Source organism: Heterodontus francisci, chromosome 4 (assembly GCF_036365525.1).
Source record: "Heterodontus francisci isolate sHetFra1 chromosome 4, sHetFra1.hap1, whole genome shotgun sequence".
In the NCBI taxonomy this organism is placed as follows: Eukaryota; Metazoa; Chordata; class Chondrichthyes; order Heterodontiformes; family Heterodontidae; genus Heterodontus; species Heterodontus francisci.
This window is the reverse complement of record NC_090374.1, coordinates 89,960,243-89,976,029: the sequence shown is the minus strand read 5'-3', so window position 1 is coordinate 89,976,029 and position 15,787 is coordinate 89,960,243. Positions and strand designations below refer to the sequence as shown.

At 42.2% G+C, this 15,787-nt stretch overlaps 1 protein-coding gene across 6 annotated transcripts in view; it reads right to left on the bottom strand.

The window, feature by feature from the left end:
• Nucleotides 1–15,787, bottom strand: part of ythdc2 (YTH domain containing 2) — a 175,707-nt gene that overhangs the window by 154,475 nt on the left and 5,445 nt on the right. For 5 of the 6 annotated variants that reach the window (XR_010974877.1, XR_010974878.1, XR_010974879.1 and 2 more), the window contains exons 2-6: nt 15,096–15,259; nt 4,693–4,783; nt 2,491–2,687; nt 2,061–2,263; nt 643–809 (exon numbers count right to left, since the gene is read on the bottom strand). Coding sequence is in view for 1 of the 6 variants with exons in the window: in XM_068029854.1 (XP_067885955.1) it covers nt 643–809; nt 2,061–2,263; nt 2,491–2,687; nt 4,693–4,783; nt 15,096–15,252 (815 nt within the window). In the remaining 5 variants the exon portion in view is untranslated. Of the gene's footprint in view, nt 1–642; nt 810–2,060; nt 2,264–2,490; nt 2,688–4,692; nt 4,784–15,016; nt 15,260–15,787 lie in introns of those variants that run through there. The other variant, XR_010974881.1, reaches the window with a different exon arrangement.

Sequence of the window (15,787 nt, the reverse complement as noted above, 5' to 3'; positions counted from 1 at the left end):
CATGCATAAGTCATTGAAGGTGGCAGGACAGGTTGAGAGAGCGGTTAATAAAGCATACAGTATCTTGGGCTTTATTAATAGGGGCATAGAGTACAAGAGCAAGGTGGTTATGTTGAACATATATGACACTAGTTCTGGGCGCCGCACTTCAGGAAAGATGCAAGAACCCTGGAGAGAGCACAGAAAAGATTCACGAGAATGAAGTTCCTCATCCCCGGAACCAGTTATGAAGATAGATTGGAGAAGAACAGGCCGAGAGGTGATTTGATAGAGGTATTCAAAATCATGAGGGGTATGGACAGATAGGGAGAAACTGTTCCCACTCGTGAATGGATCGAGAACGAGAGGGCACAGATGTAAAGTAATGGGTAAGAGAAGCAAAAGCGACCTGAGGAAAAACATTTTCACGCAGCGAGTCATTAAGGTCTGGAATCTGCTGCCCAAGTGTGGCGGTGGCAGGTTCAATTGAAGGATTCAAAAGGGAATTAGACTGTTATATGAAAAGAAAGAATGTGCAAGGTTACGGGAAGGAGGCAGGGGAATGGCACAAAGTGAATTGCTCTTTCGGGGAGCCGGTACGGACACGATGGGCCAAATGGCCTCCTTCTGCGCTGTAACAATTCTGTGATTCTTCCATTATACCTGCTCTCCAGTCGAATCTGATAACCAATAGTCTGTCCAATCTTCTCACCCCTCTCTGCAGCAACCCTTTCTGCCACAGCAATAGCCGCCAGTCGTCTGGGCTGAGTACAGAATATACGGCAGGGTATTCCATTCTTATAACAGTCATCCAGAAGGAACTGGGGGATCTGAAAAAAAAAATACAATGAAGAGTGAACACAGCTACTCTCAAATTAAGAGAGAGACACTCAGAATAAATGAACAGCACAGCTGCAAGTATTTGGAAAATTTCAAGAATATTGTTCCTGTGACTATTTTGTAATCATGCTCTTCAAAAAAAAAACTCCAGCACCATACATTTCCAAAAGGGTAAAGATCAAACTGATATTAAAACAAACATTACTAAATTGCATCTGTAAAAACTTTGATCGTGACTAAAGGTGAGAAAATACCAATGGGATAATGGCTTACAACACTAAATTAATTATTGGCAGAATATAATCTACATACAGTTCTACTGTAAATCAACACATTTAAACACTATCATGAAAATTTTCATTCCATTTCAGAACCTTCAGCAAAGGCAAGTTTTTAAAAAGCGCTCAATTATTAACACTTATTTTTTGGGAAAGGATGAATAATTAATTTGACATTTCAATCCTCCCTTAGCAATCTATACTTTAAACTTAATTATATGCTCATATTAGATAAAATTAAGACTAGAAAACAAAAGCTACTGGTATTTTATGCTTTCACTTGGTGGTGATGCAGCTGTTACTACATCTCAGCCATATTAAAGATTACAGCATGATATTTGGAGGTCCATTCTTAAATCAGAAAAAAAAAAATCACAATTCCAACCCAAACAAAATAAGCCAGAGAGAGTTTTATACTTCTGCTGAAATACTAACATTACACATTTACCCATGAAAAGAACTTCAAAAGTCCATTTGTTTTGGATTAAGCAGTAATAATATACACAGTTGCCATACTTAGGAGCCTACAAAGCATTAAGAAATCCACATAGTTGAAGTTTTGTGGTGCCGAAAATAGAGTGCACACTGCCCCTGTACAAAATTCAGAGAACTGAAGCACAGGTTTGTAAAAGCCAAAGCAAAGTGGTTTAAGTCAAATCAGTTATCAATGTGCAAAAAGCACAAGATATAAAAATGGGGATTTGCACTTCACCTAAAAATAAACACAAGAGACATCAAGCCATAAAATACAGAACCCTTTCCTGAAAATTTTCTCCCCAAAAATCTATAAAATTTCCCTCCATATAAAGCTACTATATAAAACAAAGTTTTAATGGATCTATGTTTTCCCAGTACAACAGCCAATGGACTCAAAAAAAGCTCTGAATTGCTTTGAGGCATTTTGATATGCTAACAAGGCAATATAAAAACAAGTATCATCAACAAATTAAGGGGGAAACGCACCTGTGTAGTTTTTCCAGATCCTGTTTCTCCAACTATTAAAATCACTCTGTTCTCTTTTATAATTTTCACTATTTCATCTCTCTTTTCAAAAACAGGCAGAGACTGTCGAAAGGCATCTAACTCAGAATCCCCACGTTTTGGTGGAACTTGAGGAATGCCATTGTTGAGTCTACCACTGGTCTTATTCATTTCTCTGTTGTTTTCTAGGAGGGCAGAAATGTGAAACCAACTGAACCACAGCTTGAAAATAAACATGTAAAACTAAAAATAGCAATCTCACAAAATATTCAATTTCACAATCTCACAAAATGACACTTGTGCAAAATGAACCTATATAAATAATAAACAAAATAATTTTAAATAATTAAAAAAGAGACAGACTTGCCAAATAGGTTTGTTTATTTTGGAGGGAGGCAACAGTCATACATACCTGCTTCAACAGTTAATGCATTCCCACGTTCAGTTTTGGGTAAAAGATCTGTGCGCTCTTTATTAGTCACAGGAAACCTCTGAATTAGATTCCGTATGGCATGTTTCATACTGTGAGTTAGTGTGCAGGTCATGACAGCCTGAGCCATCTCAGAGCCGTCTTTTTTCTTTATTGTAAGAAATCTGTGTGCCCCTTTTCTGAAAGGAAAGAATCAATTATTGTTCTTAAAAACTTTAAAAGGCAAAGCACTGTAAACATAAAGGGTACTTTGCTGTGTGAAAAGTTTTTTTTAACTGCAGTATGGCTCTCATGAATTGCGAACTAAGATGGAGTCATTAATGAAAAATGTTAAAACAAAAATAAAAATGTTTCATAAGATCTAAAATAAATTTTGTGCAGATAAACCATAATGCTGTAATACTTGTAGAAATGTCCTGCACTGCAACATTTTAAACACAATTTTGCTTTCTCGTTATTTCAAATAGCGTTCACAGCTCCATTTGAATAGACAATAAGAATATCCATTACACAGTGCACCAATATGTACTTTATGTAGCGACATGCTCCAGAACTCATCACATGGGCTAGGGCGGGGAGAAATGAAGGAAAAGCAAACATCATTTGGAAGACGAATTAAGGCCGGAAACCAAGTACAGGTTTTGAACATACTTTAAGCTAAAGAGCTTGTAGCAACACGGTGGTATTTAGGAAAAGAATTCCAAACTACAGAGCCATGATAGCTGAAGGTTTAGCTACCATTAGAGCACAGGGTGTTTGGCTGAGGGAAACAGGACACAGCAGGTCAAGCACTGGAAGAGAGTGAGTGATATGCGTGGTGCAAAGCCATGGAAAGATTTGTAAACAAGAATTTTGAAACTAATATTGAGGGACGCAGAGCCAGCAAGAATAGGCAATAGACGAGTGGGGCTTAATACTGGATGCGAGCAACGAAATTTGTAGGATGTTGGCAAAGAGATTATTGTAGAAGTTGAGCTTGGATACGAAGGCTTATATGAGAGTTTCAGCAGTGGTGGTGGGAGAGAGGGATGGAAGCAGGTAATGTTACAGGAATTTGAAATAGACGGTCATAGTGCTGACTAGAATGGTGAGTTTGAAACTCAGTTAATGGTCAAAAAGGACATCAAGGTTGCACACTGTCAGGTGTGGTCTGGTCTGAGAACATAGCTGGGAAAGGGACCAGAAGTAGAACCAGGTGCTAGAATGCAGAGTTTCTTCCAGAAGCCTAATAGCAAGGCTTTGTTCTAGCCAATGAAATAGGAAACCTCTGATCCATCCACAACTTGACATCAGACAAGCAGACTGTATCCGTCCTGGAGAGCAAAGGTATGGCAGAGAGGTAAAGTTGGAATGTCACAGTGTAAACATGGAAGCTGATCCCATGCTTAAAGAAAATGTTGGTGAGAAGCAATCTAAAGAATGGCAGTGAGGTTCGAGGATGGAGGCTTTAGCAAAGCAGAAATGACTGAGGGTTGAAGAACTCTCTACAAGAGACAAGTTGAAATGGTACCATATGGCAGTGGTACAGCAAGGTGAAGAGAGAACTTGTAGGGGAGAATGGAAGATCATAATGAAGGCCTTGGAAAGGTCACAGAGCACAAGGCAGAGTAACATACCACCCTCAAAGGACATCATTGGTGACTCTGATCAAATAATTATTTTCCACACACATGGAGATAAAGGTAACTAACTCCCACAAAAGCAGCAACTTTGTTGTCTATTTGTGGAACATTATGGTATGGTAGTGAGTTCTTCAGTGCTGGGTAACTATTCCAATTTTTTTTGTTGACAAAATGGTTGTTCTCCAAGTAGCAAATGGGTCATTTCAGTGGAGTTCATTTTGGGGCCTTTATTCAGCCTGGCAGGGCTATTAAGTTGCAATCTTTCCACTTCATTTGTGCAAAGACATGACACCTTTCAACAGTAATTGATTTATTTTCACATATAATTTATATCTTTGGTGTAAAATAGCGGGAAAGACTGAAAATGGTTAAATACGTAGCTTTAAATATATTAAAACATTTAAAAATAAATATAAAAGCATGTCAATTGTGCTCTGTTCAGGTTCTAGTTATTTGTTAACTGGAAGAATCTGCATCACTTACACTGTACAATATATTCTGCAACACTGCTCGAGGGACACTACAGCATGTAAGCTTCAAACAGCCCAAATCTGAGACTCACCCTTTGCTTTTAGAGATCAGACCAAGGGACTGGGCAAGACGATGAATAAATGCCCTTTCTGTACTAGTCAAGGAGGATGGAAATTCCATTTCTAGAAGAAAAAAATTAATCAGCTGTAGCAAATGTCAGTTATGTAATATTTTATCTAGTTTTCACAATTTGAAATGCTTTTAGCACATCAAATCAGAGCAAGTGACATTACTGCATACTATTAAAAGCCCCAACTTTGTGATTAAACATTCCTTTCTCATTTATTTTCATTAATTCATCCTAGTTTTTAACAAAGCAATGGACTTTCCCTAGAAAGTAAGTTTACTATACAAGTGCAGTGGCTTCCACATACAGGACATCTGTCATCAACAAGTTTTGCTTTGGCTCCATTTCTAACTTCAAAGTGCATATTACACAAGAAGCTGAATGGTGGGAATGACTTCCAGGTTGGTAATCTTATTTTGAGATTCAGATGATAAACTACCAGAACTTTGGTGCTCCAGACTATGAGGCTGTTTTAATCATTAAATAGGATTCCTGCCCAAGTATCAATTTTTCTTTCCACGCTCATTCCACAATTCCTTCATCTATCTACTATTTTCCTTCAGGCTCCTATATCATGCATCATTTTCTAGGCAAGAGCATTGGCAGCCAACTTGCAAGGATATCTTACTGATACTGGCCTCTAACACCCCCCAGCCCTTGCTATCCCACCACCCCCACTAGCACATGCAGATGAAATGTCCAGAGGGATTCAGTGATTTTCTATTTCTTCCTGTAGTCTTATGGCTATACTATCCAGTGACTTGGCTGCAAGCAAAACTTGCTGCATCAGAAAATCACAGCAACATTTTCTCGCAAACCAAATTACATGAGATAAAGCATGCACAACGCTAGTTATAAAGCAAACTGGAGACTAATAAGATAAATGGCTCGAGAATAGTGGAGATTTTGTCTCCGTTTCCACACAGGTGTGATAGTTGGAATGAAAAGATAGGAGAGCAATTAGAAAGGATAACTATACATAACAAAAAATACCAAGGGAAACCAAAGAAATAGCAGAGCATTCAACCACAATCTTTCCAACATCTCTGAATATAGAAATTGTGCAAAAGGAATGGACAGTTGCCAAAGTAACACCTGTGCTCCAGAAGGGTCAAAGGTAAGCTGCATAGCTATAGATTGATCAGCCCAACTTCAGTAGTAAGCAAGCTTCCAGGAGCCATATTACAGGATAAAATAAATACTCACTTACAACATGGATTAATAAAAAAATAGCCAGTGCAGATTTGTAAAAGGCAAGTCTGTGTGACAACTAGACAGCACAAAAATAGGGAGCACAGCCAACTGCAAAGTCTGGTCAATGAGTTGACTGGAATCTACACATTTATGGTAATCACCAAAAGAAATGGCTAGAAGAATGTATTTATTTTACACTGAAGATTGTTAGGACATGGAATGTTCTACAGTACCAGTAGTGAAAGCAGAATCTAGTGAATACATATTTAAAAAGGTGGCAGGACAAGTTGGCAAGGTTTTTAAAAATCCAGTGCTAAAAGCAGAATCCATAATAACTTCCAATTGAAGTGGATAAACATTTTGTAAACATCTTAAGAAGGTAGAGGGAAAGGGCAGGGAGCAGAATTAAATGGATAGTTCTTTCAGAAAAGCAGTGCAGGCCCGACAGGTTGTATACTTACATGTAAGCTTGGCTCAACTGGTAACACTCATCCAACTCAGAAAATTGGGTGTTTAAGCCCAAAAGGTATGAACACAATGGAAGGCTCAGTGTTGTACTGAGGGAATGTTTCAATGCAGGATTAAGGCAGAGAGGTTCTCTTGGGTGAGATTTTAAACCTGAGGACCTGACTGCCTGCTCAGAGCAGAGAGAATTACAATTATATAATACCTTTTACAATGTTTTGCCACTGTCACACATCACTGAAATGAAACGGTGCAAATGAATCCTTTGAGGACTGAATGCCCTTTGAAATTTGCACGTTTGTTAACTGCCAATGAAGTACTTTTAAAAAGTGTAGTCACTGCTGCAATGCAGAAAACACTAGTTAAATTACCCACACCATGGTCGCACAATGAGATAATGACCAGATAATCGGTTTTAGTGGTGTTAGTCAAGAGATAAATATTGACCGCCAAGCAAAATTCCACTGCTCTTCTTTGAATAGTATCATAGGATCTTTTACGTACACCTGAGGGGGCAAAAGGGCCTTGGTTTAGTGCCTCATCCGAAAGATAGCACCTCCGACAGTGAAATACCGAAGGAGCACTGCACTGAGGTGTTAGCTTAGATTATGTGCTTTAGTCTCGAGTGGGGCTTGAACCCGCAACCTTCAGACTCAGAGGCAAGAGTGCTATCACTGAACCAAGGTCACTGAGATAGACAAGAGAGATCCCATAGCAGTATTCGAAATGCAGGGCATTCTCCTAGTGCTAAGGCCAATATGCTTCTCTTTAATCAACATAACAGATTAAATGGCTATTCATTCACATTGCGTGTGGATCCTTGCAGTGCACAAACTAGCTGCCGCATTTCACTACCTAACACTGCTTTTTAAAAATAATCCATTGATTATAAAGCCCTTGTAATGTCCTGAGATCATGATAAGAAACTAAATAAATTCAAGTTACTTCCTTCAATAATAGTCCCAAGAAAATGATAAGGAAAGAAGACCTGTGCTCCAGAACTTGCCGCGCCCATAGCCAAGCTGTTCCAGTACAACAACAACACTGGCATCTACCCTGCAATGTGAAAAATTGCCCAGGTATGTCCTGTACACAAAAAGCAGGACAAGTCCAACCCGGCCAATTACCGCCCCATCAGCCTACTCTCAATCATCAGTAAAGTGATAGAAGGTGTCATCAACAGTGCCATCAAGCGGCACTTGCTTAGCAATAACCTGCTCAGTGACGCTCAGTTTGGGTTCCGCCAGGACCACTCAGCTCCTGACCTCGTTACAGCCTTGGTTCAAACATGGACAAAAGAGCTGAACGTGACTGTCCTTGACATCAAGGCAGCATTTGACCGAGTATGGCATAAAGGAGCCCTAGCAAGACTGAGGTCAATGGAAATCAGGGGGAAAACCCTCCGCTGGCTGGAGTCATACCTAGCGCAAAGGAAGATGGTTTTGGTTGTTGAGGTCAATCATCTGAGCTCCAGGACATCACTGCAGGAGTTCTTCAGGGTAGTCTCCTAGGCCCAACCATCTTTAGCTGCTTCATCAATGACCTTCCTTCAATTATAAGGTCAGAAGTGGGGATGTTCACTGATGATTGCACAATGTTCAGCACCATTCGTAACTCCTCAGATACTGAAGCAGTCCGTATAGAAATGCAGCAAGACCTGAACAACATCCAGGCTTGGGCTGATAAGTGGCAAGTAACATTCATGCCACACAAGTGCCGGACAATGACCATCTCCAACAAGAGAATCTAACTATCTCCACTTGACATTCAATGGCATTACCATCGCTGAATCCCCCCACTATCAACATCCTAGGGGCTACCATTGACCAGAAACTGAACTGTAGTAGCCATATAAATACAGTGGCTACAAGAGCAGGTCAGAGGCTAGGAATCCTGCGGCGAGTAACTCTCCTCCTGACTCCCCAAAGCCTGTCCACCATCTACAAGGCACAAGTCAGGAGTGTGATGGAATACTCTCCACTTGTCTGGATGGATGCAGCTCCAACAATACTCAAGAAGCTCAACACCACCCAGAACAAAGCAGCCCGCTTGATTGGCACCCCATCTACAAACACTCACTCCCTCCACCACCGACACACAGTAGCAGCAGTGTGTACCATCTACAAGATGCACTGCAGCAATGCACCAAGGCTCCTTAGACAGCGCCTTCCAAACCCGTGACCTCTACCAACTAGAAGGACAAGGGCAGCAAATGCATGGGAACACCGCCACCTGCAAGTTCCCCTCCAAGTCACACACCATACTGACTTGGAACTATATCGCCAAACCTTCACTGTTGCTGGGTCAAAATCCTGGAACTCCTTTCCTAACACTGTGGATGTACCTACCCAACATGGACTGCAGAGGTTCAAGAAGGCAGCTCACCACGACCTTCTCAATGGCAATTAGGGATGGGCAATTAATGCTGGCCTGGCCAGCGACGCCCACATCCCATGAATGAATTTTTTAAAAATCAGACAATATGAAATCAAAAACAACTATTTCAAAACAATCAAATTTCATTTTATAAATATCGATAACAACGAAAATTAAAATCATTTTTATAAATGACCTGGAAGAGGGTGTAAAATGGTGGGTTAGTAAATTTGCGGATGACACTAAGGTCGGTGGAGTTGTGGATAGTGCCGAAGGATGTTGTAGGGTACAGAGGGACATAGATAGGCTGCAGAGCTGGGCTGAGAGATGGCAAATGGAGTTTAATGCGGAAAAGTGTGAGGTGATTCACTTTGGAAGGAGTAACAGGAATGCAGAGTACTGGGCTAATGGGAAGATTCTTGGTAGTGTAGATGAACAGAGAGATCTTGGTGTCCAGGTGCATAAATCCCTGAAGGTTGCTACCCAGGTTAATAGGGCTGTTAAGAAGGCATATGGTGTGTTAGCTTTTATTAGTAGGGGGATCGAGTTTCGGAGCCACGAGGTCATGCTGCAGCTGTACAAAACTCTGGTGAGACCGCACCTGGAGTATTGCGTGCAGTTCTGGTCACCGCATTATAGGAAGGATGTGGAAGCTTTGGAAAGGGTGCAGAGGAGATTTACTAGGATGTTGCCTGGTATGGAGGGAAGGTCTTACGAGGAAAGGCTGAGGGACTTGAGGTTGTTTTCGTTGGAGAGAAGGAGGAGGAGAGGTGACTTAATAGAGACATATAAGATAATCAGAGGGTTAGATAGGGTGGATAGTGAGAGTCTTTTTCCTCGGATGGTGATGGCAAACACGAGGGGACATAGCTTTAAGTTGAGGGGTGATAGATATAGGACAGATGTCAGAGGTAGTTTCTTTACTCAGAGAGTAGTAGGGGCGTGGAACGCCCTGCCTGCAACAGTAGTAGACGCGCCAACTTTAAGGGCATTTAAGTGGTCATTGGATAGACATATGGATGAAAATGGAATAGTGTAGGTCAGATGGTTTCACAGGTCGGCGCAACATCGAGGGCCGAAGGGCCTGTACTGCGCTGTAATGTTCTAATTCTAAAAAGTACAGGAGACCATTCAGCCAATCATGTCCATGCCAACTCTCTGCAAGAACAATTCATCTCGTCCCACTTCCTTGCCCTTTCCCCATAGCCCTGCAAATTTTCTCTCTTTAGGTGCTTATCCAATTCGCATTTGATAGCCTCCATCACACTCTCAGACAACACATTCCAGATCCCAACTACTTGCTGCGTAAAAATGTTTTTCATGTTGCCATTGTTATTTTTCCTAATCATCTTAAATCAGTGTCATCTGGTTCTCAACCAGTCCACCAATGGGAACAGTTTCTCTGATGACACTAAAATAGGTGGGATAGTAAGTTGCAATAAAGAAATAAGAAATTTACAAATGGATATGGATAGGTTAGGTGAATGGGCCAAAATTGGGCAGATGGAGTTTAACGTGGATAAGTGTGAGGTTATCCATTTTGGTTGGAATAGAAAGGAAAATTACTATCTAAATGGAGAGAAACTTCAGAGTGCTTCGGTGCAGAGGGATCTGGGTGTCCTTGTGCATGAATCACAGAAAACTAATATGCAGGTGCAGCAGGTAATAAGGAAGGCAAATGGAATTTTGGCATTTATTGCTAAAGGAATAGAGTATAAAAGTAGGGAAGTGTTGCTGCAATTGTACAAGGAATTAGTGAGACCGCACCTAGAGTACTGCGTACAGTTTTGGCCCCCTTACTTGAGGAGGGATGTAGTTGCACCGGAGGCAGTTCAGAGGAGGTTCATTGGTTTGATTCCAGAGATTAGGGGTTTGTCTTATGAAGAGAGATTGAGCAGTTTAGGCCTTTACTCTCTGGAGTTTAAAAGAATGAGAGGAGATCTAATTGAGGTATATAAGATGATTAAGGGGATTGACAAAGTAGACGGAGAGAGGATGTTTCCTCTGCAGGGCAATCTAGAACGAGAGGTCATAATTTTAGGATAAGGGGTCACAGATTTAAAACAGAGATGAGGAGAAATTACTTCTCTCAAAGGGTCGTGAATCTGTGGAATTCACTATCCCAGAGCGCGGTGGATGCCGGCACATTGAGTAAATTCAAGGAGATAAACAGACAGATTTCAAATTAGTGAAGGGTTATGGAGAATGGGCAGGAAAGTGGAGTTCAGGCCGAGATGAGATCAGCCACAATCGTATTGAATGGCGGAGCAGGCTTGAGGGGCTGAACTGCCTACTCCTAATTCTTATGCTCTTATGTACTTTGGCTAGACTCAGGATTTTGAACACCTGTCAAATCTCCTCTCAACCATCTCTAAAAGAATAACCCCAGCTTTCCAATATATGCAAAAAGTTCCTCAACCCTACAGTTTCATAAATGTTTTCTGCACCCTAATGCCTTCACCTCCTTCCTAAAGTGTAGTGCCCAGAATTGGACACAAGATTCCAGTTGAGGCCAAACCAGTGTTTTATAAAGGCTCACCATAACTTCCTTGCTTTTGTATTGTGCCTCTATTTTTTTTCATTATTCGTTCATTGGATGTGGGCGTCGCTGGCTAGACCAGCATTTGTTGCCTGTCCCTAATTGCCATTGAGAAAGTGGTGGGGAGCTGCCTTCCTGAACCACTGCAGTCCTTGGGGTGAAGATACACTAACAGTGCTGTTAGGAAATGAGTTCCAGGATTCTAACCCAGCGACAGTGAAGGCACAGCGATATAGTTCCAAGTCAGGATATGGTGCGTGGCTTGGAGGGGGAACTTGCAGGTGGTGATGTTCCCATGCGTCTGCTGCCCTTGTCCTTCTAGGTGATAAGAGTTCGTGGGTTGGAAAGGTGTTGTCAAAAGGAGCCTTGCTGAGTTACTGCAGAGCATCTTGTAGATGGTACACACTGCTGCCACTGTGCAGCAGTGAAGGGAGTGAATGTTGAAGGTAGTGGATGGTGTGCCAATCAAGCGGGCTACTGTGTCCTGGATGGTGTCGAGCTTTTTCAGTGTTGTTGGAGTTGCACCCATCCAGGCAAGCGGAGAGTATTCCATCACGCTCCTGACTTTAGTTTAGAGATACAGCACTGAAACAGGCCCTTCGGCCCACCGAGTCTGTGCCGACCATCAACCACCCATTTATACTAACCCTACACTAATCCCATATTCCTACCACATCCCCACCTGTCCCTATCCTATATTTCCCTACCACCTACCTATACTAGGGGCAATTTATAATGGCCAATTAACCTATCAACCTGCAAGTCTTTGGCATGTGGGAGGAAACCGGTGCACCCGGAGGAAACCCACGCAGACACAGGGAGAACTTGCAAACTCCACACAGGCAGTAACCAGAATTGAACCCGGGTTGCTGGAGCTGTGAGGCTGCGGTGCTAACCACTGCACCACTGTGCCGCCCGTACACTTGTGCTGTGTAGATGGTGGACAGGCTTTGGGGAGACAGGAGGTGAGTTATTCCCTGCATAATTCCCAGCCTCCGACCTGCTCTTGTAGCCATATTTATATGGCTGGTCCAGTTCAGTTTCTGGTCAATGGCAACCCTCAGGATGTTGCGGTCTATTGATAAAGCCCAGGATTCCGTTGCCTTTTTAAACACTTTCTCAACCTGTCCTGCCATCTTCGATGACTTGTGCAAATATACCTACTCAGCTGAGATATGTCATGTCATTGATACAAAAAACAATGCATACATGATGCACAACATAAACCCTACAGCTAAAACACTGCAGGACCAAGTGCATCAAGACAGTCATGCAAAGGAGAAGGAGATACTGCGCAAAACACTGGATCAGCTTATGTCAAGAAATCCAAACTGCGTGTGACAAAGGAAATCTCACGAGCTATATATGAAGGGATTAAGCGGGTGCTTGGCCCTGCCATCACTAAAGTTGCTCTCCTGAAGTCAGCAGATGGTAAAGTACTCGCCAGAGGTAACAGACGTCCCACTGGGCTGCACACTCCTGAGCTGCACTCCTTCGAATCAGACATTTCCCAATCTGCGCTCGATTCTCTCCCGCAACGTCCTGTCACAGATGAGTTAGATGACGAACCATCACTGGAGTTTAAGAACGCCATAGACCACCTGGCAAACAGAAGGGCTCCAGGCAAGGATGGAATCCCAGCCAAATGGCTCAAGCACAGAAAGTCCCATCTATTGCCACACCTTTATGACCTTCTCCTTCTCAGCTGGAAAGTAGGCTCTGTTCCACAGGAGATGCGTGGCACCACAATCATCACACTATACAAAAACCGAGGAGACTGCAACAATTACAGGTGCATCTCACTCCTTAGCATCACGGGTAAGTCCTTTGCTAGGGTCATACTTGAAAGACTCTATTTACTTGCAAACCGATTCTACCCAGAAGCGCAGTGCAGTTTCCATGCTGGCAGATCTACTGTGGATATGATCTTCTCCATAAGCCAGCTACAAGTGTAGGGAACAAAGTATATTCCTTTACTTTACTTTTGTGGATCTCACTAAGGCATTCAACACCATCAGCAGAGCAGGGCTCTGCAGCATTTTGGGAAAAATTGGCTGTCCACTGAATCTCAGTCTCATCCGCTCATTCCATGACAACATGCACTGCACTGTACAGTTTGATGGCTCCACTTCTGACAGTTTTGGAGTGAAACAGGGTTATGTCCTAGCCCCCACTCTGTTTGACATCTTCTCCATGCTCCTGACCTTCGCCTTCCCTGCAGATATGGAAGGAGTCTACTTGCACACTAGGTCAAACGGCAGGCTCTACAATCTATCAAGGCTGAAAGCAAAGACAAAAACACACCTCGACGCTGTTGATGTTGCGCTAGTCGCTCACACAGAAACACAGCTACAATTCTGCTACCTCGAGTCCATGGTGACAGACAATCTGTCCCTTGATGCAGAGCTCAATACACGCATAGAGAAAGCAGCGACCACCTTTGGCCAAGTTTCGAAAAGCACATGGGATTAAACCAAGCTGAACTTTAGGACCAAGCTGATGGTTTATAAGGCCTATACAGCACTTTGCTGTATGGCTGTGAAACATAGGGGAACATACAGCTACCAGGAAAAGCAGCTCAATAATTTTCATCTTCACTGTCTGCGGGGCAATATGGGCATATCCCAGCAGGACAAAATCAAAAATGCAGCAGTACTCTCAAAGGCAGAGCTCCCAAGTGTGCTGGCACTAATCAAACAGAGGCAGATTCGGTGGATTGGACACGTCCGCAGAATGGAAGAGGGTTGCAAACTCAAGGACCTTCTTTTTGGTGAGGTGGCCAGGGCCAGACAACCATGGGGCGCCCAAAGCTCTGCTTCAACGATGCTTGCAAGCGTGACATAAAGGCCCTAGATGTCGGCTATCGTACTTGGGAGTTACTAGCTGGCGAAAGAGGGAAATGGCGACAAATCCTGTGGACTGATGTGCACTACCACGATGACCAGTTGCTACAGCAGCTTGGCAACAGGCACCAACGTCAAAAAACAACTCTCAGTGTCACTTGGCAGCTTCACATGCAGCACTTGTGGCAGAAACTGCCTCTCAAGGATTGGTCTTCACAGCCATCAACAAAACCAGGAGAAGACACCCCACTTAAATGAATTGTTTGCTACATGTCCATCATTTTTCGTAGATGGAAGGATGCTAACCAACCCCCAAATCTCTCTGCCTCTGCATCCCCTTTAGAATTGTACCCTTGATTTCACACTGCCTTTGTTCTTCCTACAAAAATGTATCACTTTACACTCTGCATTAAATTTCATCTGCCACGTCTGCCCATTCAACCAGCCTATGCCCTCCTGAAGTCTCATCACTGCCCTCCTCAGTTCACAATGCTTCAAAGTTTTGTGCCATTTGCAAATTTTGAAATTGCGTCTTGTACATATAAGTCATTAATATATATTAAGAAAAGCAGTGGTCCTAGCACCAACCCCTAGGGAGCCCCACAGTATACTTTCCTACATTCATCAAAACAACTGTACACCACTACTGTTTCCTGTCACTCAGCCAACTTTGTAATGGTGCTGCCACTCTCCCTTTTATTCCACGGGCTTCAAATTTGCTGACAAGCCTTTTATGTGGCACTTATTTGAATGCCTTTTGGAAATCCATGTATTCTACATCAACCCTCTGTTATTTTATCATAAAAAACTCAATCAAGTTAAACACAATAATATAATATACACAATTTGCCTTTAACAAATCTGTGCTTGCCTTCCTTAATTAATCCACACTTGTCCAAGTGAAATTAAAAAGAATTTTTCAGTAACAAATGCATTGTTACTGCATCCACCTTTTTGATCACTGTAACGGAATCTCTCTAGAGCAATGTTAACTGCAATTTTCACTTCTTCATCAATCCGGATATCCTTAAAACCTTTGGCTTTAGAGGCAGCTTGGCTTGACTGGGCACTGCCAGGTCGTGGGGACACACTTGTAGGCCTCGACATATTAGCTCTGAGGAAACAAGAATAATGTTGATTATTTTCCCCCCCACACAAAATGTCTTTAATCAATCCTACACAAAATAAAATTTAATTGATATTTCACAAGTTTGCACCAACATGTTGCATCATTCTTAACACCTACAATCTCTCAACGCTTACTAATTCTACATCCCTTATAAATATTATAAAAATTGTCCATACAGAATCGCAGTGAATAGAACATTAAATATATTCAGCAGTACACAATACAAAATTCACCTTAAATGCTCAGCACCTAGTGAAACCTTCATTGGAGGAAAACTGTGGGTGTAGAATATTTCAAAAGATCTACAAAAGGCATTCAATAAGATGCTACATGAAATGTTGCGACACAAGATAAGGGGTCATAGATTGGGGGTAATATATTAGCATGGATAGAGAACATTGGTGAAAACGGAGTGCGAATAAATGGGTTATTTTCAGAATGCAGGCCGCCGCAAGGATCTATGTTGATAACTTAGATGAAGGGACCATGTATAATGTACCTAAGTTTGATGAT